The sequence below is a fragment of the Tyto alba genome, unplaced genomic scaffold (genome assembly GCF_018691265.1).
Source record: "Tyto alba isolate M040663 unplaced genomic scaffold, T.alba_DEE_v4.0 Super-Scaffold_33, whole genome shotgun sequence".
Lineage (NCBI taxonomy): Eukaryota > Metazoa > Chordata > Aves > Strigiformes > Tytonidae > Tyto > Tyto alba.
The window spans coordinates 9,140,564-9,163,069 of record NW_024881308.1 but is presented as its reverse complement, the minus strand read 5'-3'; the positions used below and the strand labels follow the sequence as shown (position 1 = coordinate 9,163,069).

The 22,506-nt window shown below is 39.0% G+C and overlaps 1 protein-coding gene across 1 annotated transcript in view; it reads right to left on the bottom strand.

Moving 5' to 3' along the window:
- Positions 1-22,506, bottom strand: part of BCAS4 (breast carcinoma amplified sequence 4) — a 43,492-nt gene that overhangs the window by 4,673 nt on the left and 16,313 nt on the right. The window contains exon 4 of the mRNA XM_042800878.1: positions 21,814-21,948. Coding sequence (XP_042656812.1) covers positions 21,814-21,948 — 135 coding nt within the window. The remainder of the gene's footprint in view (positions 1-21,813; positions 21,949-22,506) is intronic.

Genomic DNA, 22,506 nt, shown 5'->3' with positions numbered 1-22,506 from the left:
ATATTTATAATAACTGTACTGGGGTAGTTATCGCTCTGAACTGAGCTCCTGATCAATTCCACTGCTTCAAGGCAGAAAGGAGCAATAATAAAATAGTTCGCCCACTTTGCCTTAAGTACTATTCATGTTTCCAGAGCTCCTGAATCCATTTTTCTTATATCTGCTGTCTACCACCTGAAGCAGCACTAATATACCTTTCCCTTGACACCAACAAACGTATTTGCTCCTGTTAGTTTACAGTGAAAGACCGCCAAGCTTTCTGGAGTGTATCGGCACTGCTGCAGATATCCAAAGGAAATGAAGCAGCTCAAGGAGTACTTTCCTACAGAAACCTGCAACAGAAATTTGAACTCCATTCAAACTTATGAAAGATAAAAGGAGATTCTTGGCTATCTGGCAATAATTATTTTTTAGATTTGGTCATTCTTACAGATATTGAAATCAATACCTAGAATGTAGAAATCAAAGCAGAGAAAAAACTGAAACCTGTTTCTTTGGGAGCTACAAAATCAAGCAAACATTCTCACTTTTTTCCGGCAAAATTACAAAAACTACAATTTGGATTCCTCTCAATCTTAGCTTTTAATATAATTTTATATAACAATGGTATAATAATTTTCATTTCTACTAAAATAGATTTAAAGTTCAACATTAAAAACATCTTAAAAACCTATCAACTTGGACTTTTCCAGCCAGCCTTCTTTTGATTGCTGCCAGCCCATCCATCACAGTGCTTGTGAACTTGAGAGATGCTTTTGGGAAAAGTATGAACTAAAGAACCAAAATGTTCTTCACACATCAGCTCAGATGCTGAGCACAACAAATCCTCACCCCTATGTTCTTCTCTGTTAAACACTTGCCATGTACAAAAAAAGGAACTTAATAAGGATGTTTTTAGAAGAGAACAAGGGTTCTGATGTCCAATACCGCCACATCAGTGAGACTTCTTTTGCTTAGGCTGGCTTCCACGTTAATTCTTATCTCCCATTTGTGGGGCTACCAATCCCACTGTGCCAAGACAACCGAAACTCAGCTCTTCTGTAAGCATGTGCTGAGTAAACATGACGCTGAAGATGTAACACAGCACGTCATCTACACAAATGGGAACAACCAACTAGTGTAAGACCAGTGTTAAGGCTTATTCTTAGCTAACTAACATAACTCCTCATAAGATTCTTACAGCTTCTCAGTGGTGTTCAACCAGCATCAAGGAATCACCTTGTAATTAGCAACTTCAAATAGACTGAAGATTAATCCTAACGATAGCCTTACAAACTAGTCAAACACTACTGCACCTTGGGAAATCAAGGCAGAAATGTTGCATGAGATGTCCCAACAGACAGCAAGTTATGACAGAGCCCAGATTTAAATCAGGACTGACAGGGGAATTCTAGCAGAGCCTGCAGCACTGGTTTAAAACTTCACTGCCTACAGCTGTCCTCCCCATTCCTCCCCCAGAGGTTATTTTTTCTCTCAGTCAGCAGAAGGAAGTGTGTCACCACATCAGTGTCATCCTAGTTTAGTCTGGCACACTACTTTAAATCACCAATGCAGGTAAGTTTGTACTAAGGTACCCACACTATTAATTGCAAAAGCCAGAGCATGGGTGTAAATTCTCTTTAGGACAGTAGTAACTTTTGTCCCAAGGCAAACATAGTAATGTCAAACCACTCCAATTTTCAGAACACAAGTTTCAGAGCCCAATTTTTGCTTATCTCACACAGTATATATAAATTTTATATGGTATAACTTTCAAGAGTTTGATTCCGTTCTCAACTTCACATGCACAGTATCTTTGCTATCTCAGCAAGGTAAAGAAATCTATAATTCTGTAAACCCAGAATGTGACTGGGTGAGGAGCACAAACTGCAGAATTTTTCTTCCTAAAATACAAGTATTTTCTGACTCGTACCTGTGCCCATCATGAGCTGGAGTCAGCCAAGCTGGACAGGTGACATCACCCAGCTCACTAACAAAAGTTTCCAGTAACAACCTCTGTAAATTCCCTGTTTACAGAATTCTACCTGAAGACCATCTCACCTTCCCCTTTTTCTTCAAATCTGTGGGATTACTGTGAAAGCTTTCCAGATGATCTCTTGCACCAATTTTCTTGTCTCTGATTGACTGACAGACAGGGGGGAAAAAAGAGTTCTTCTATAGTTTTCTGTTACTAGTCTCCTAATTAGAAGACAATATAAACTTTGAGGCACACTGTTTCCAAATATAAGGCAATCATATCAATTTCTACTATTATTTATGGGTCTCAAAAGCACAGTAAATAATTCACACACTGACTGTGCAGGTTTCATTCTTAAAACAGCTTATGATGTAAATAATATACAACAGAAACAGGAAATTTACCAATAAGAATGAAGTTCATTCCCTCACCTCTTTGCTTTGTAACTCAGAAGGCACATGCCTCATCCTTCTTAGCATGATCATTTTACCTTCTCCATCATAAATCATAAGCTTTTTCTTCCTGTTGTTCTAAACATCCTGTGTAAGCACTCCAGAGCAAAGCCTATTCCATGCATGTTCCAGAAAGCATCATATATATTGTTTTGGCTGAAATTAGTTACTAATGACAACCTTTCACTTATGACTTATGACTAGCATCTCTTCAAGGGAAGGTTAAATCAGGCTTCCCTTTGTGAAGTGCATACCATGAAAACACGTAAAAACAGTCAAATATCTATTTTTATTACATAAATAGTAATGAGACACATAAAGTCAACAGAATTTGAAAAAAGTACAGGAGAAAAAATCACCACAACATCCCCCTTTTTTTCCCCTCAATCCCTTCAGCAGAGATCTATTCAACAGCTGCAATAATGATCACTGCACAAATCAATAATCTTGCTGAAGCCATAGGAAAGTACAGTTTATTAGCTGTTCAGTAAGGAGACAGAAACACAAGGATGCAGCAGCTCTTCTCCTGCCAAAAGAGTGTGGGATGCAGAAGAGATGTGACAGCTTTGAAGAATCTCACTGCAAAATGTGTTCTTTCTAAGTGTATAGTCTAAGATTTTGTGTTTAGGCATGTTATCCACCAGGCTTTATTCTCTTCAGTGATGGATCTAGTTTCTCACTAATATAATCATTTTCCCAATATACTGTTGCCAGAAGGAGCATGTCCTCTAAAAAGGAAAGTCTGGATTTGTTTTATTGTTGTTGTCATTTGTGATTGGTCTGACAGCTTGTGTCTATGAGGCTTCCTACGGCAGACTGCCCTGGCTTCAGCACTCTCAGTCTCTCAATTTATTTCTGAACAAGAAGCAGTAATATATTTGGGGCTGCTCCTCATGTGTTAACCTTCAGGGAATCCAAAAGGGAATAAGAGCGAAAGAAAGAATGAGACAAACTAAGATAAATAATAACAATAATACCTAGCATTTCTATCTTCAGGAGCACCAGGGCAGAAATTGGCCATTTGACCTTCACAATAGCCTTCTAACACAAGTATTCTCATTTTACTAGCAAGATAACTCTATGCATTCTTTGCCATGGTGTTTACTGTAGGGTCTGTTCCCAGAGTTCCCTCATCCCTGTCTAGTGGCGCAATCTAAGGAAGTGCATAAGACAGGGGCAGATCCAAACAGGGACTATTACAGTGAACTGGTAGAATAACAAAACAAAACAAAAAAAAAAAACAACAAACCACACACACAAAACCAAACCAAAACAAAAACACAAGCAAACAAACAAACAAAAAAAAAAAACACACAAAAAAATTCCCACAAAAGCCTTGGGATTAGATGGATGCATTTAAGGATGATAAAGTTGCTGGTTCACATCGTTGTGAGGCTGCTGTCACTTATTTTAAAGGTCAGGGCAATCAGAGGAGGTTCTTGATGACTGCAAAAAAGCCAAACATCATGTTTATCTTCAAGAAGGCCAAGGAGGATGATATAGGGATCTATAGGATGTTCAGCCTAACCTCAGTCCCAAAGAAAATATGGAGCAAATCCTTTTGGAATCCATTTCCAGCACCTCAAAAAAAAAGAAGGTGATTGAAAAGAGTCAGCATAGGTCTAATAAGGACAAACAATGGTTAGCCAACCTAATTAACAGCTGTCTAGAGAGCAGGTTTGGTCCTCAGAGACAAGAAGCTGAATCTGAATCAGCAGAGTGCTCTGGCAGCGGTGAAAGCTGACAGCATACGGGTATCCATACGAGCACAACCAACAGACCAAGGGGTGTGATCACTTCCCTCTAGTTTGGCACAAGACTGAATCTGGAGTATTGCATCTGGTTTTGGGCTCCCCAGTTCATGAAGGGTTGGTTTACTGGACTGACACACTGGGATCAAGTCCAGCAGAGGACAGTCAAGATGATCAAGGGCCAGAGCGCATATGTCATGAGAAGAGGTTGAGACAGCCAGTTTCTTCAGCCTGGAGAAGTGCAATTTAGTTGATGTCTTCACCTATCTAATAAGTGAAGGCAGAGCTACTTACAGGGAAAACAGAGCTGGACTCAACGCAGAACTACACAGCAAAAAAAAAAAAAAAAAAACCAACCCTACAGGCAGTGGACATCAGTTGCAGGAAGAAGAATATCAATCAGACATAAGGAAAAAAAAATCTACACGATAACGTGGTCAAAGACTGGAACAGGTGCCCAGAAAGGCTGTAAAATCTCCCTTCTTGGAGATGTTTAAAACTTGACTGGACAAAACTTGACTGGTCAGCCTAGTCTAACTTCAGTTAGCCCTGCTTTCAGTAGGGAGTTGGACCTGATGACCTCCAAAAGTTCTAACTTACATTATCCAGTGATTGTAACTGAGGCACAGAGGCAATAAATTACTTGAACCCTGCGGTGGTCTTAATCATGTTAAACCTAAGCTTTAAACTCAGCATCTCTGGACTATTTATTCCATTCCCTAACTGCTGGGGAATCCCTATGTGGTATTAGGGTTAGGTAGGTTTTGGTTAAGCAGGTTTTCTGCCTTCTCGCACAAGTTAAACTATAAATTAAGAAAACGCAATGCTGGACTCACATTATCCAGTGGCACTCCAAACAAAATGTGCAAAGTCCAAGTCTGCTGCTCTGTCTGTTATTCATGTCTAATACTCAAAATGAATTTATTCATTACTCACTAATGATTTACTTGCTGACAGTCTCAGTCCAGTTCCTAGAGGTCTGAGTTACAGCCACAGATCTTCAAAGCAGATGTTACATAGCTTTTTTCAGAAAGGTGCTAAGGTGGATGGCTAGGGAGTCTCAAGAAGGCATCCTACCCTGGCTCTCAGTCTTTCTGGAATTAGTTAAGGCATAAACAGCAGACTCCAAGGCTGTCGGTCCTAGACTTTTATGAGCAGTTTTTTCTTTTTCTTTATTAATGCAGTGTTTGAGGCAAGCACATACAATACCAGAATAGTAATAGCCTCAAATTATAGGTCCCTTTGCAAATCAATTCGTACCAACACATTTTCTCATCTAAGACATTTAAACATTTGGAGTCTCTTGCACATGGAACAGCAGCTGAGGTCCCCAAGGAACAACTCAAACTGCTTTCACTTTCTGGAATAATACCACAGACAAAAGTAAACAAAAATAATACCATCCATCTGAAGCATGAGGCAGCACTATACACAGAAGGAGTCTCTAATTATAATTGGAATCAGATAAGGCTAATAAAAATATAGATTGACCAAATAGACACGACAAAGCACAAGGAGTTCACACTCCTTTCCTTAACTTGGTAAATGATTCACTATTATGAGTCAATAGCAGTAGCCAAGTCAAGGAAAGAGCCTGCTTCCCAAGCTGGCTTGCTGTTTCAATATTATCATAATACAAAACTTCTCCAGATCCTTGCCTGTGACTATGAACAAGCAATCAGTCAGTACGGATGTGAGACAAAACTGAGCTCAAGCTCATACTAGAAAGGTGTTTGGATGTAGTCTAAGTGACTCCAAACAAGAGCCTTTACAGTTTCCATACTTCGGTTCTATTATGTGTAAAATGGGGTCAATGAAGCAGGATGAAACTTCATACATGAACTCACCAATTTTATTACATGAGGTCCTCCAGCAGCACTGAAGGAATAGAAGAGGCTGTCACAGAACATCCCATTGCAGTTTATGATTGCTGTCTCCACCTGTTGTGCACCTCACTAAAGAACTTGGCTTCAGCTTCTTGGAAACTTCTTAAGCACACTGGAAGGCTGCTATTATGTCCTGGTAAGTATTCTCTTCTTCAGCCTGAACAAACTCAGCTGTCTCAGCCTCTCTTAACTGATGATGTTGTCCAGCCCAAGCATCTTGATAACCCTCCCATAAGCTCAATCAAGTTTATCAACATCTTTCTTGTACAGCAGGTCCCATAACTAGATGTGGTATTCCAGGTAAAGTCTAAGAAATGACCAGTTAAAAAGAATAATCACTTCCCTCAATCTACTGGTCATGTTTTTGTTGATACTGCCTAGTCATCTGTTGGCCTGCATTGATGGCACACTGCTAACTCATGCTTAGCCTATCTCCTGAAAAGATTCCTGGGTCTTTTTTAGCAGAGCTGCTCTCCACCCAGTCAGTCCCCAGCTTGCATCATAACACAGTGCTAGTCCATCCCAGGTGCAGGACACAGTGCTTATTCTTGTTGAATTTAGTAAGATTCACATAAGCATATCCCTCTGGCCAGCTGATGTCTTCAGAAAGGCAAACCTGTTCTGGAACACAGTCCCTAGTTCACTGCAGTCCACAAACTTGAAAAGGGTGCCTTCTGTCTCCTCTTTCAAGTTACTGATAAAGGGCAAATGTCTGACAAACTACATCGGTAACTAGCATCCAGGTAGAGGAGTACAAACCATCAACTACCCTTAGAGTCTAACAATCTAATCAGTATTTTCACTTATCTAGGAGGCCACTCATCTAGATAATAGCATCCCAGTTTGGATACAAGGAAGCCACGGGTGTCTGTATCAAAAGACTTCCTAAAGACAAGGTACAGGATATCAACTACTCTCCCTCTATCCACAGTTATATCATTCCTGATAACTTCACAGTTAGAACAAACTCAATGTTCCTAATAAATAAACAGTGCTAGAAAAAAGTATTTATTAAAAGAAAAGTATTAAACCAGAAAGATCCTAGTCCTATTATATTTCCATGTAAGGCAATGGGAATTGAAAGCACACAGCACCCTGGACAACCCAGCAGATACTACAAATGTGGCAAAACTGGAAGTGTTAGATTTAGCCTGGCAAAATATACAATATTCTGTTGCTCATTGGGAAGGAGTTCAGACAGAGAGACTATCCCACCCACAAGTCATAGGAGATGGAAAATTAACTTCAGTTTCCAAGAGTAATACAGCAAGAAACAAAGATCAATGAGGTTTGACTTGCATGTCAACCTCTAGTCAGTGGCTGTGATGCTGTTCTACAGTAGTACAAGAAGAAATCTGTCCACAAACACAAGAATAGCCAGCATGTCCACACTGTCAAATCAAAGCTTAGGAACTTGTTTCCAGCTGAGACCAACAGCTGATGCTTCGAGTATAAAACCAGGGCAAGTATGCAGCATTCCTGCCTTGAATACTCTCCTAACCTATAGGAATTTTCAGCATACAGGTTCCTAAAAATAGAAAGGTAACTTTGCTAAATGACTTTGATCGAATTTGACATGCATAAATCTTCTTTCATTTACAACTGCAACAGTAGGTTCCAAACTTCAGTGATATATTGTATGGAAAAAATCCCTCCTTTAGTTCATTTTGAGACTATTTTTTGATAATAATTTCCACTTACTGTCTCGTGCAATTTTAGATTTCAAAGACCTCTAGTGTGTCCTCCACTGTGGAAAAGGAAGACTAAAATCATAGTCTGCTTAGCTGTTTCCCAAGGGAATGCAGTTCCAAACTCCTGTTCCAGATGCCTTTTCTAGTTCTGCTGCAATAGGACCAGAACTTCAGTCCGTATTAAAGATGAAGCCACAGATTTAGAGTGGCACAGGAAGGTTTTTATTTTCTTTTTTTGTATTTTTCCTAATAATTCCTACCATTCAGTTTTCTTTCTTGACTGCTACTGACCTGTGAGCTGAAGGTTTTCATGAGGCCATCTTTACTACTTCAGGATCTCTTTGCTAGTTCAGAGACCAATACCATACATGTAAGGCTCACTCACATCACACCCATTTGCATCACCTTATATTTATTGACATTTCGTTTTGGCTACAAGTTTTTTTACTTGGTCTCTCAATCTTGCAAGGTCTGTCTACAGCTCTCTGCCGTTGGCATTCACTACTATGATCTCAAAATAACTATGTTAACAAGCTCTCTCATCCCATTGTATGCCTCATTTTCTAAATCATTTGTGAACATTGAACAGCATGCTAGAGATATAGCTAGCATCTGGAATACGTCTTTCCAAATCTTTTGCTCTGGAGCAGATAAAATCTTTGGGATCCCAGCAGAATGAAGGAGTCAGCACTGCACTTGTATGCTTTGCAGGCCCGTCATGGAACATATATGAATGGAGACTTCTAGCAACCTGGCACGAGTATAGCCACAGTGCTTAAATGGGAGGAGAAACAGCCCAAAATAAAAGTAGTAATAGTCCCACCACTGATGCAAGCCTCCATTTCTTTTTTTCTATAAAAAGAAATACAGTTTTGTCTTAGTAACAACTAATACCAAAAACTGTTATGATCTGGAAATTATTGTAGTAGTTTAGTTTTACAATCCCATATGGTCCTGCTATAGAGGGCACTCTGGAAATGAAAGAGTTAAGCAGGAATGGTGGAGGTTTTGCATGGATTAACTGGACTTTTCTGGAAGAGACACTATCAGTGAATGGTTCTCCTTCCATAGAGTAAAGTTGTGCCAACTAACTGAGAATAAAACAGTCTGTGTGCGACTACGCAGAGGCCAGGCAAGGTACCTTGCACACCAGGGCACGGGCGCTGTGCAAAGGCTGGAGAACCCAGCCTGGCAAAACCTGGCCTGGCCAAAGCCAGCCTGGCAAAACCTGGCCCAGCCAAACCCAGCCTGGCAAAACCCGGCCCAGCCAAACCCGCCCAGCAGCCAGGCTGAGTCCAGTTAAGCAGAGCCGAGCCCAGCTGCCAGGGTGACTCGGGCTGGCACGCATGCACACACATTTTCTGCAGACTGTCTTGCATTTTTGTTCTTGGCAAACCAGAGCAGCTTGGGAAATATTTGCAGGTTTGGCTATTTAAGCAGGAGCAGCCTAGCAGGGAGCACGCAACAATTGCCCAAGATTGGCTCGCAGCATAACTGCTGCTGGAGGAAAAGAATTGTTTCCATAATAACTGTTTTGCAGCATACCAGCTACGCTTTCTATAGCATTTCGCCACCCAGATGAATTACAAAAAAACAAGGGCAAACATGCTATTTTCATACCTTTTTTTTTCCCAAGCCATACTGACACATGGACTCTGCGACAAAATGAATGCTACTGAAGCCCAAAAATATCTGCACTGAATATAAATATATTATGAAATAGCTTTTAAACTCTGCCCTAAAGCACTTTCTGATTGGCTGCCAATGATGTCACACATCCATAAAGCCCAATAAAACGCATGGGTTAACAACTCTCCTCTCTGAGTGTGAACTCCATGCAGCCCGAGCACAGACCAGGCAGGGGGTTAACCATACCATCTCTCAGGTAGTTAAAATCCTGCAACCTCAGACCTCCGTGTCAAGAAAACTGCACTGCTGTCTGTGCTCACAGACTGATCTTAACAGTACTTAACTAAGCACTGTTTACCTGGGAGAGCCTTCCTGAAGGATACGGTAAATCACTGTCAGTTTGTAGGTATTAAAGATACACTCATGCATATTCAGAGCAATTAGTTTGGTCTTATCTAGCAGTTGTGATCTTACATTCAAGTCAAAGCTGAACTAAGTATGGTACCCTTTCCAAACAGGAACTTGACCTTCAGTCATGTTTGAATAAACTGTTATTAAAGTGAGTAGCATTTTACAAAAACCCTAACGAAACTAAAAAATACTATTTTACAAAACTTTAATGCCAGAAATATCAACTAAGCCTTTGAAACATATTATTTTGGCACCAATTGCTCAAATAGTAAAATATGTTAACTCTTTCTGTGCACTCATGCTTACAGGTTGCCTGACAAGGAATACTGATTTGCAGGTTTAGGGCTTTTAGGTAGTTTTAAGAAATGGAGTGTTTTATGCAGAGAGAAATTTGCTGTGTAAAATACTAAGTCTGTATGATGCTCAATTACCAGTAACCAATATTTGTTTCTTACTATGAATACAATTCTTGGAGCTGGCTTAGTTTCAAATGTTATTAGGTAGATAGCATGTGGTGTTGTAGTAAGGAGTCTTACGCATGAACTGAAAATATAGCGAATTTGATCACCCTATTCTAGGCAGTTTTGTCACCAAATGTGGGCTAATATATATATAGCAGCCTATTTAATAGTTTGCTCTCATACTTCCAAAGCTAGTACAGAAGCAGACCACACAAAAATATGAAAATGTTGCCTGGTTTGCTACATAAAACTTTGTTTTTCAAATCCTTATTTAAGGTTTAAGAACATGAAATGAAACTGCAAACTATGCAGTTCAAATATGGAGCTGCTATAAGGTATGGTATCACTGCAGAGCTCAAAGCACTATCACAGTAGAAGAGAAAAGGCTGTGTATTACTATCTATTATTGTTCCTTCTGCCTTCCTGTTTCAATTTCATATTAATGGCAAAAATGCCAAAATCAGTCAAATATAAAAAAAGCCCACAAGCCCAGTGTCTAGAAACCTCATGCTTTCCTCAATTACTCCTAAAGGATCCCTTTACCGCTGAACCTCAGCACATACCATCAAATATTTCAAGTGGAACAAATTCATTAACTTGTAAACACTACTTAACTAACTGAAAGCCAGTGACAGAAACCTAGAGCACTGTTAAATCAACTTCAGGCAGGCACTGCATTTCATGTGTTAATACTTGCCATCTGCTCATGTTGCATTTTTTACCACAAGAAAAAAATGTGACTGCTGAGTAAAGACACTTCAAAAAAAGAAACAGGAGAAACCTGGACTCACTTAACCATAAACTATAAGTTTATTTTTATTTTTTTTACACACGCACACACACACACTCTCTGTCTCTCTACTAAAACAGGACAAACCTATGTAAAATAGTCTTTTTAGCTATTGCTGCCTTATAATAGCTACACTAGAAAATCTTAAAGAAAAAAAGAAAGTGCCTGTGCATGTTTGGTACTCCAGACAGCAAGAAATTTGCCTCGGGGAGAAACACTTTGTAAAAGAGGTGGGGGAAGGGTAATATGCTGGTAGACAGAGTGCATAAGGGACCCAGCGCAGGAGCGTGTGCGCGTGTGCCTGCGTGTGCGTGTTTCTGTTGGAGGCTCTGGAAAAAAAATGCTAGTTGCTACAGCTCCTAGAGGCACCAGCACTGCAAAGCACCTTTCCGGCAACACAACCATTACATCACCCACAAAACTGCCTGCCGGCCACAGAAAATGGCCCAGCCAGGAAGGGATGGATACGAGCAGAGGCAACGTCTCCACTTCGTGAAACACACAATTTTTAAATGAATCCTTTTCAAAGATAAGCTTGAAAAAAAAATGGTCCTAACTTCTTGCCCCCTTGAAAACTAAATTAGATTAATATTTTGCCCCAAAAGTCAGGCCTATGACTTAGAGGATGCCAAGACATGATGGTATAAGCTTTGTTTTAGTTTTGGCCAAAATGGTGTTTCATTTGACATTCAGTGTGCTTCTAGTAATAATCCTAAAGAGCACGCAAGCTTTCCAGCAATGTGAGTGAAAAGGAACTTGCTATGGCACCAGGTCACCAAGGAATAAATATTTCTGAGGTTATGTGCCATGAAGTTCTACTTAGCTGTTCCTAAGGAAAAAAAATTTAAAATTGCCAGATCTGCATTTGTGCCTTTTAACAACTGTCATGTTTTCAATGGGTGCTTATAAAGAAAGCATCCGAGGGACTACCTTGGTGCGTGACATCTCCCATTAGTATGCCAGATACACTGAGCAGCAGGTCCTGATCTAGATGGGGACATTGAAAAGCAAGTTTCTTTACAGCAGCTGTCAGGGAGAGAAGGACATGTGGTGATGGTGCATGAGGTGGAAACCTATCCACTGGCACTGCACAGTAACTGTGACAAACACTGGTGCCAATGTATGCCCCCGTTATAATGATAAAGTCCGTGCATTAAACTTGAAATTGTGGCTTCTGGGTAAAGATATCTCTCATCCATTTCTTATTACTAGTCCATAGAACTACTTTACCTTCATAAAGCTACAGCATAGTATCCCCAACATTACCTGCCATGATTTGATTTTCGTAAAACTGTATTAACTGCTGGAGTCCAATTCTCGATGTTTGGAAATAGGGGAGAAGAGCGGGGGGGGGGGGGACGACAACACAAAAATATAACCCACAAAACTGTGGTCATAACCAAAGTAAACAAATGTCAGCCTATGTTGTACACAACTGAAAAAAAGGGCACTAGCAGGATATATTAACGCCACAAATATTTGAGCACAAGGCATTCTCTATAGTGAAAAAACACTCATCTGGTCCCAGATACTTCATACTTAAAACTCATGCCTTTTTACTTCCACCCCAGATCTTTCGCCAGATCTTTCCTCTCCACAAAAGAGCCCAGGTGTTTCTTGAATTCACTTAGCATTTCCAACACTTCACTCATTCTCACATTAATGAAACCCATATGTTTAAGTATTACTGTCCTCAGTTCCTTCATTACTGCCCTTTTTCCTGAGATTTTAATTCATTTTGTGAGTAGCTTTCCCTGTACTAAAATAAGTTGCACATTTTATTAACATCTTTCATAATTTTGAAGACTACTGTAAAATTGCTTATTTATTTGAGACAGCTTTGATGCTAGGAAACAAAAACGTGTCTCTCCTGTTACAACACTCAAGTTCCTATTTTCAAATGTATATTGGACCAAGATTACCCCTTTTACAGCTACCCATTTAATAGCTACTTCAAGAATTAATGTGGCAGACTGCATACATTACACTGAAAGCTCAAAGAAAGAACAGCTTGCATTAAGGCAGCTGCAGTGATTTTCAAACCCAGTTGGCTTTTCTGTCTCTTCTCCAGTGTCCCTCCATACCACAGAAATGACTGCTAAACTGCCCCAGTTAGTAGCCCAGCACATGAAAGAAAATGAAACTTTGGTTTCCCTTTACTTCAGCACACCAACAGATCCAGCCACTGTTATCTTCATCACAAGAGCTTGGCACCCACTTCACCTAGTTGACTTCTAGTTATTCCTGTTTCTAATTATTGCCCTGTAATACAGGTATTTACTCTAAATGAATTTTGCAGTTACACATTCTCCTAGATGACACACAACTCTTTAGAAAAAGGTCCTAAAAAAAAAATCCAAGTGGAGGAGGGACGAACAACCACCAAGAGAAGAGCAGTCCTCAGGGAAATGAGGCTCAGAGAAGGCCAGTAGAATCCCCCAGAGACTTCCCTAAGTATCAGTCTCACACAGAAAAGGCAGAAGCACTGACAATTAGTTGATAAAATATTTTTAAAAGGTGGTGGGTGTCCCAAGTAGGATCATCTATGTGACAGCACAAGGAAATAGAGGAAAGAGTAGAAGAAGGGGGGAGTTAATTGGACATCTGTGTGAAGCTGGGGGAGGGCAGACAGGAAGGCAGTAATAAACTCCATAAGCAGACGGTGCCACAGGGCTAGAATAAGACTCCGGCTTTACACAGAGCAAGGAAGTAGGACCCCCATTTGTCAGAGTATGCCTGCGTAAAAATGTTAACACTCTCTAATGGAGCCTGCTTACACAGGGCATTTTGGGGGAGAGCAGGCAATTTAGTAACAGCAACGTGGCTTTTAACAGCACAGTGGTCATTTGTTAAAATGGAGAGAAGAAAAAATGTCACCAGTGTCTGAAGCTTCACTTTACCTCTCACCTCATACACAAACTAATCTCAAGTACTTTAGTGAAAGCTAAGATTCAGACTGATTCCACAGACACTATTGCATTGATCACTTTGCATATGAGTTGATAGCTATATACATACTTATTGTTAACTTTATTTGAAAGCATTTATACAGAATCAAGATCTTTATTTCCCAGCCTTCCTATTTCATTCATCTTCATCTATAAATGTACTTCCAGAAAAAGCCAACCTGATTTACAGTAAGTGATTTATAAGAGAGTTGCTCCTGTTTGAGTATCACTTTCGGATACTGTGAAAATCCACAAGCTATGACGTGTTCCATATTATAAAAGCCAAATCGGAATAAAAATTCCTTTCCAAAATTCCCTCACGCCAACTTCATCCAAATTTTAACACAGAAATTACTCTGTGTGGAATATCCAGAGTGAGAATTTTTCTATTTAAACCTTTTACTAGCTCATATTATCTTCTTGGGTCTTGTACCAGTTTATCGAGTTAAAAAATTGATTATTTGTTTACCTATCCTTTTTTAATCCTTTAAGAAAGGACTTTAAGTGGAAAGCTGAAGCATTACAATAGTTCAGCAATCAAATTTCATGCAGATAGAGTCTTCTACTCAGGGTTCTGTGGACACTTCCGTGCAATGCCATGCCATACTGTCGATTTATGGTAGAATCATAATAAAGTAAGTTTATTTCTGCATGCCTCCCATTCCCATCAGCAAGATGGTGCATGTGTTTCCTTTCGCCCATTTGTCTGGTGTGTTTATCCAGAAAGCAGTTTGAACCTGGAACTACTGTCAATTGTGCTTCAGGATTTAGCACCCTGATTTCAGTTAAGCCATCTAGCCTCCAGTGTAACTTTTTTTTTTAAGTAAAATGTAAACAGCAAATAATTTTAAGGTTCGACTTCTTTTTTTTTGTGCAGAATTAAAAATAGGAACAAAATAAACACAGAAATTTTTGCTTTTGTCACACTGAGACCACAATGTCTACAGACATTCCTCTGATGAGACACCATTACAAAAGTATATATTACATGGTTACAGAAATAAGTGGAGGAGCATACCATGCTGCGGAGACAATCATCCACAGAAATATGGTAAAACAAAGTTCCCACCAAGCTCACCACAACTATGGCTGGCAAGAACATAATTTCTCAATATATTATGATCCATTTGAAATGTTTAACCCTAACATCATGCAATCTGCAGTATGTTTCTTCATCTCAGCTAGAATTTAAAATGTAGCTGCTAGAGCATAAACTGAGAAAAATAGTAACAACAGAGAAATCCTGAAATGGAAAACAATCATCCCTTTGTTGTAAGAAAATTCTAATGGAAAATGTGATTAATTTCTCTTAACACCAGATGTATAAATGGCACACCTGTAACAAAAACCCTGGGATGCTGTCAGAAAAATCCAGACAAGTAATTGTGCTAAGAAAGGGACCCAACAGCACCTTTCACAATATGCTGCTCTGCTGGCCCTAAGGCATTCATACTAGAGACACAGCAGCCAAGTTTTAGCTTTTATTATTTTATTGCTTTTGGGTTTTTTAAGACTCGACAGGAGCACAGCACAGGTTTATGAATATAAATCCTGAACCACTGGGATTGCAAACCGTAAATATCTTACATGCATTGTTTTGTAACAATAAGTGTACACAATCCTGTTTAACAATGTATATAATGGCACAGAGCCTTGTATGGAAGACAGAAACACAAGTACAAACAGAAAATCTGATATAACTGAAGACATCCTATATTGCCCCAGAAGACAGGCCAGTGCAAAGCTGCAATGTAGAACATGCAGATGCTTAAATCAATAGCTTGAGCAGTAGCCCCTGCTTGCTGCATTCCTTACAGGAGCAGCCAAAAGGAACATAAGAAAAGGGGACGGTGGAGAGACATTTACTGCTTATTTCACTGGCGCCAGCTAGTATCTTTTCTGTAACTAATTCACTTTAACTCTGCACAGGGCAATGTTATGTAAAACATTTCTGAAGGAAGATTTTTTTCCTGCCTTTCAACAGCAAGCATCAAAGCCTAGTAAACCATGTACTGCAGAATATATTTAAAGCTCGACAATACTAACCAATAGAGTCACTGAAACTGAACTCTGGAGGAGGAGCTCTTTACATGCAGAGGCTGGGTTTCTATTTTCTGGCACAGATTATACCAGCTGATGGAAAAAGCAGCATTTTACAAATCTTTACATATGTAGCCAGAAGCTTTTGTCAGTGAGATGCAATTATAGTTTTAAAACAATTTCTATGATAGAAAAGAGATGAAAGCACTAACGAAGGTGGCTTTCTGACAAATCAAGTTTTTCTTAACTGTTTTTACTCATTCATTTGATCTCAGTACTGGAATTTTGCAACAGCAATTGGCACAGTCTCTTTCAAAACATAAAGGGCCTAATCCCTTTCCAGTAGAGAACAGGAAGTCGGAAGCCAATCTTAGCACTGATTAAAAAAAAAAAAAAAAAAAAAAGAGTCTGGATTGTTATTTTAACTTCTTTGTTGCACATAAACAAGAGAATTTTTTTTCCTGCTACCATTTCAGCATGATGGCTCCATTAAAAACTGATGTCTCCCCTAAGTGGCACCTGTTTAATACAAAAGAGCCTTTGCATCAACTGCTCTCTACAGAACAGCGATTACACTACAGTTTCTCCCTGTCACTAGGTATATAACTCAGAACATGTGCTGCACCAATCCTTATTTCTGTGCCACTGTGCTGTCCTGCTTTGGACAGTCTAATAATGACATTTCTAGTGCAAAGACTTTTTACACCTGCTCTAAGTGCATTCAAACAAGATTGGTTCAAGTGGGAACAGGCAGTATTTTGTATTTTGACTTCTGTTCATGCACACTTGAAAACCACATACTGTTACTGTCAGCTGTGTTGTATGCCTGCCTCCTGGATCCCGCAAGACCAAACTCCTCCTTCTCCCCCAGCCTTCCTAATGTTCTCAATACACAGGTGTGTGCATGTGTGTATTTTCTACACCTGTGCGCAGCTTTCAAGCCCCAAGGACTCTCATCTGCTCCTCCAAACCAGCCACACTGCTTGATGTCCAAGCACAGTGTTGCAGCCTCTCGGAAGCTCTTCCACTATAAACCAGGCTCAGCAAACTGGCAAGAAACTCTGGCTTCACTTTGAGAATTGTGTGGGCTCCCTCAGAGAAGCAGGCAAATGAGGGCTAAAGCCATGGGTAGCTGAAATCTAGACTTCTGGGCCTATTGCATCCCCTCACTTGAATCTTACCATTTTTAAGTGTTATCTTTCTCAACACAAACCACTGTGACCTGTCTGGGACTCCCGAAACAGTTAATGAATCAGTCCAAATCAGAATGGAACTGGATAGCTGCAGGTAAAATAAGCTGAACACCCCCTTGAAGTTCTTAACATTAAATATTTATGTACCTGTCAGATTTTTTATTTTCCCCAATATTAAAAAGTATGGCTGGTAGTATTCAGCACTTGAAAATTAATGAGTTTTAAATATGAACATAGTACACCCCCAGTTTTGAAATACTCTGCTCTATTTTCTCTCTTCTCATCTTTCCCATCTGGTATGTTTTAGTAATAATTTAACAAATATTTTTCTTCAAGGCTGTCATAAAAATCTCATAGCATTTTGGAAACACTAAACATTATCTTGTGAGGTAAATTAGGACACAAAGAAGTAGCATGACATATATGCGATCACACATTGTCAGCGGCAAAGACAGTAACAGAAATCCCAATATGTGCTTCTCTGGAGTCTTCAAGAAAATAAATTGGTAGCAAATAGTGAAGCTGAAATCTACATCAGGTTACATTTGAAGGATGATCTACAAAAGTTAAATAAATGCAAGTCTCAATATAGGAAAGATTTCTTATTCCAACGATTTATTTTTGTTAAGAGTTATTTATGAAAGTTCAAACCCAGCTAGCTGTCTTCTACATTAAGCAAAACCTTAACTCTACATGGCTCCTTAGTCCTCCTGAGCTTTCTTCCCTCAGAGAATCAATCTACTATCAATCTATTGAGACTGAAGCCAAAAGTCCACACTTCACACTGGTAACCACTGAAAAGAACTGTTAAGTACAGGTCTCTTTCCTAGATACTTTAGTCACTATAACTCAGTAATTAACTTTTGCTCATTACTGAGCTCAGATGAACTAATAAAGTAATACACAGAATGCCTCACATTCCGTTATCAATTTCCTAGTTCAATTTGTCAGAATCTACGCCAGGTGTCAGGAAAAACAATTAGCCAGCACCTTAGCGAAGATGAGACAGCAAAGCCCAGCTCATATAAGCAGCCGCTATTCTAGAGATTACAATATTAGTAGAAAGAAAAAGACAGTAAAAAGCCTCTGAAAAAATGTAACAAATGTGCATTTTTCCCTCACACCATCAGCATGAGATTTTTTTGGAGGTTATGATTTTATAAGCCTTTCACTGCAACTATAGAAGGGTTAAAAATTACTCTAAAAATAAATATTTGACAAAATTCTCAGCCAATGACACAAAGAAAATTTCTGGCTTTAAGAAAATGCCAGATATCACAAGATGCATGACAAAACAGCAAGATTTGCTGACATTCAGTTTTCTTCCATTGGAAAAGATACTAGTGGTTTTTTAACTCCACATACTGGAGTTTTCTAAAATAGATTTCCTGTCCTTTCTCTAAGACTGCTGAACCCCATTCAGCCAGGGCACAGGTAACATCTTTGAATAAGAGATTTGAAATCCCAGTTTGTCCCATACAAAGTTCAAGCTTTACAGAAGAAAAGCTCTTCTTCCACAGAGCTGCAAACTTCACAAGAGAAAGTTATTTCCTCTGTTGTGTTCCCTCAGGAGGTGTTATATTCTTATAACCTGTCAGACCTACCCAGTCATATTTGTAATTTATATTTAGCATATGGTGGTTTCTTTTCAGACCACCTCTGGATGTTCCTAACACAAAGAGTGAATTCTGATTACTCACTTTTCTCCCACAGAGTAGACACCTTTCCCAGTGTTACTGTGCACTGGAAGTCATAGGAACAAATTTCTGAATACCAAAAAACCACAGTGAAAGATAAAAAAGACAAACGTTACAGGATTTTGCTGCACCTTGACATATAATTGCAAAACACTGAGAATGAGATTTCCCTTGCATTTAAAATGGCACCCGTGACTAATCAGAAGTGGAAAAAACTTAGCTGACATCCATATAATTGCACACATGCTACTCAGTAAGAGGGGCACTCGTAAACTTTTTTACCCAGTCTGATCAAGGCTATGGAGGGAAGATACACAAGTTGGATACTGGCATTTCAGAACAAGTTAAACTCACCTACAAAAATGGTTAGGCAAGTCCTCATTTTCAAATGGCAAAAGATGCCAAAGGGGCATCTCTGAAATGATACCCTACATAACAAGAGAAAAGGGATGGAAAACTAGAAACAGATTTAGAGACAGTACAGAAACTTGGATAGTTGGCAGGGATCTTACTAGGTTTCAGGCAACAATCAAACCAAAAGGAAAGTTGCTGTGGAAATTCAAACTCCATTGATGTCCTTAAACAATTCAGTCCTTTCCTGTACACTTTTACTAGAAGTGAGTAATTCATTACCACAGAGAATTGTCATTCAGAGCCAGAATTTACAGTGAAAACCACAACGTAAAAGTTATTAATAAGCAGCTGTACTGCATCACTCAAAGGTCCATGCAGGCAAATAATCCCTCTTAACTGGTGACCCATTGAATGGATTGCCTAAGGAAAGGTTTACAGGGTAAATATACAAACTTATTTCCCAGTCTTCAAGAATTCATGACTGAAGAACAGATATTTTGTTTAATATCCATTGCTGGATTTCCCCCCCCGAATTTGTCTAATTGCTTGGGGAGGGACAACATTCTGTGGACACAAGTTCTATGGCACATTAATACATCATGTAAAGTACGTACCTTCCTTTTTGTATTGTCAACCTGCCTGCTGATAATTTCATCGGGTGACCCTAGTTCTTGAATTATGGGACGGGGTGAATAATCATTCTCTATTCAGCTGCTCCACATACAGAATGATTTCACAAATTTCTATCCTGTCCTCCTTCAGGCTGAGTCTCATCTGTTTAGAAATGTCTGTGAGAGAACTCTTCCTTATCTATGCTCATCCTTGCTACCTCTCCCACCGTGCTTTCTAGTTGTACTATTTTCGGGAAAAAGGATGAGAGGGAGGGATCAGACCAGTACAGTGGAAGCTACACCTTTCCCTATTTATTTTTCTCTTTTGTTCACTAATATTATAATTCCAAGATGCCTACAAGCACGAATACACAAATACACAGTATTTCAAAATTTTTCTTTGTAATTATAAGGAAAAAAATATTGAAAACACTATACTGTCTTCAAGCCCAACTCATGCCACCTTTGAGTAAATAGTCTGGGCTTCTTCACATTCTTATTGATGTCCTAGTTATACAACATTATTTGCAAAGGAAGACTAACCTTGCAGAACTTCCAGCTTTGATATATATTCCAGACTGGGTATCTGCTGCAGATTTAACATGTTCGGAAAGTTTTAGAGAACAAAATCAAGCCAATTCAGAAAATGAAATTAAGGAAAAGTATGTGTTGTTTAGCTCTTTTGAAAAGCTCCAATATCTTCATAAACTACAGCAGAGATTTTAAATCGGCAATAAACTACCCTCATATCAGGGACATATTTTCTCATTCCTATGAAAATTTACCATATTTGACCAAGTTACAACTCTTTACTGAGCCTATAGAAACTGTGGTTTTCGAAAGATTCACTAGAGTTTGACAACTGAAGATGAAATCAGTATCTACTGTCTCCAGTCCACGCCTTTGTTAACCAGACTGAATATTCATTATTCTCTTTAAGCATTTAAGGTTTGTCCTGGATCTACAGAAACTGAACTGGACTTTTCCTGCAACTGAAGCTTTCAAAGCTTGCTATGATACCAGACAAAAACTTGAAGTAATTCAGCTGTAGCTACATGATCATCGATACTGTGTATTATTGCCTACCCAGTATTATGCATACTGGTACTAAAGCCCCTTGGAAGAAAATGAGGAGGGAAACATAATGGCAAAAATATAGAAGGGACAAAAAAAAAAGTAGAGAAGTAGTTGAGACTAGAACAAGGATCCTAAGAGAGATCTGCTAAGACTGAAAACTTGGTAGATATCACATCAAGATAGACAGGGAGGAATGGAAGGAATGAGTTCAGAAAAGGCTACTAGAGATTGAGATAAATCCCTGGGGAAACAACAGATTTAGAGAATGACCTGGGAGCTTAGAGAAGGAAAACAGAGTGTAAAGGTAAGTGGTATGAAGACATTCTTGGAAAAGAATAGCTACAAAAAGAATGAAAAGTACAAAAAGTTTCCTTGAGTCCACATCAGATCTCATTTAACCTGACTCTCAACATTCTTCTATCAGCAAATGTTGCTAAAACTCACTGAGTTTTCACGTCCCTCTAGTGCTCATCCACAGACAACCCTATGAAGTAATTTCAACGTAACTGACATAAGACTAAATAAAAGAATAATCTATGCTTAGGTCTCTAACTGCAAGATGATGTGTAACAAGCTTCCTATCTGCATATACGTATACAGAGAAAATCCTTTAAATCAGGATCAAAGTGTCAGTATCTTAAAAAATTACTGCTGAAATTATTCAAAGCCTAAGCAACATCTCTTAAAAAAAATATTAAGAATTTTTTAAAATGTAAAAAAATTCCCTTTCCAGAAGCAAACTGTAGCTAGTTCTTTTACACCACTTAAAATTAATAATTAAACCTGATGTAAGGCCACATTCGATACAGAAAAGTTATTTAACATCACTTTCCCATCTGCTGGAAGCAACTTTAAAAATACTCACGTTTTTAAATGACGAGATAGTTGCACACTGAAATAATTTGCAAACTGTATTAAGAAAGGTGCCATGGCTCTTCTCTGCTTCAAGCACTTGCTCTTCTAGGAAGGAAACATGGTGTGCAACCATTTTGACAAATGCCTATGGAGAGAGGAAAAACACCTAGTGAAAATTGAAAGCACCAGTGCTGAGTTTCAACATTATCCTAGCTAGAGATCAGAAGTCAAAGAAGAAGCTTTAACAAGATTTCAGAGTGCACTATTGCTAATATAAACATGCAAGGGGCACATACTCAGAAGTAGACTACAGATGTTTATAGCCATGAGAAGAACCACTGGACATGAACTATGGCTAATTCTTCTCCTTACCTAAGGGCAGACTTTTGCTCCCTTTTCAGCACACGGAGTATGTAAGCACTCGCCTAGTTTCTACAGTTCTGGCAACATTTCAGCACTGAGGTGAAAAGCTCTTCAGAATCCACAAAGTGACTGCTACTACTGGTAGGAGTGAGGAAGTAGCCAAAGTAAAGGGAGTAGACAGCAGAGAAAAAGATAATGACAAGTGATTTTAGCTAAAAAAGGTCAGGAATTATTGACCTAAAACATATGTGTGCTTAGTTTCAGTTGAAATTTGAGCCATAAGGGAAAGCCAACTAGAAAGAACACTGTATTTACTTCTTAAAATACAGAACAGTTTGCA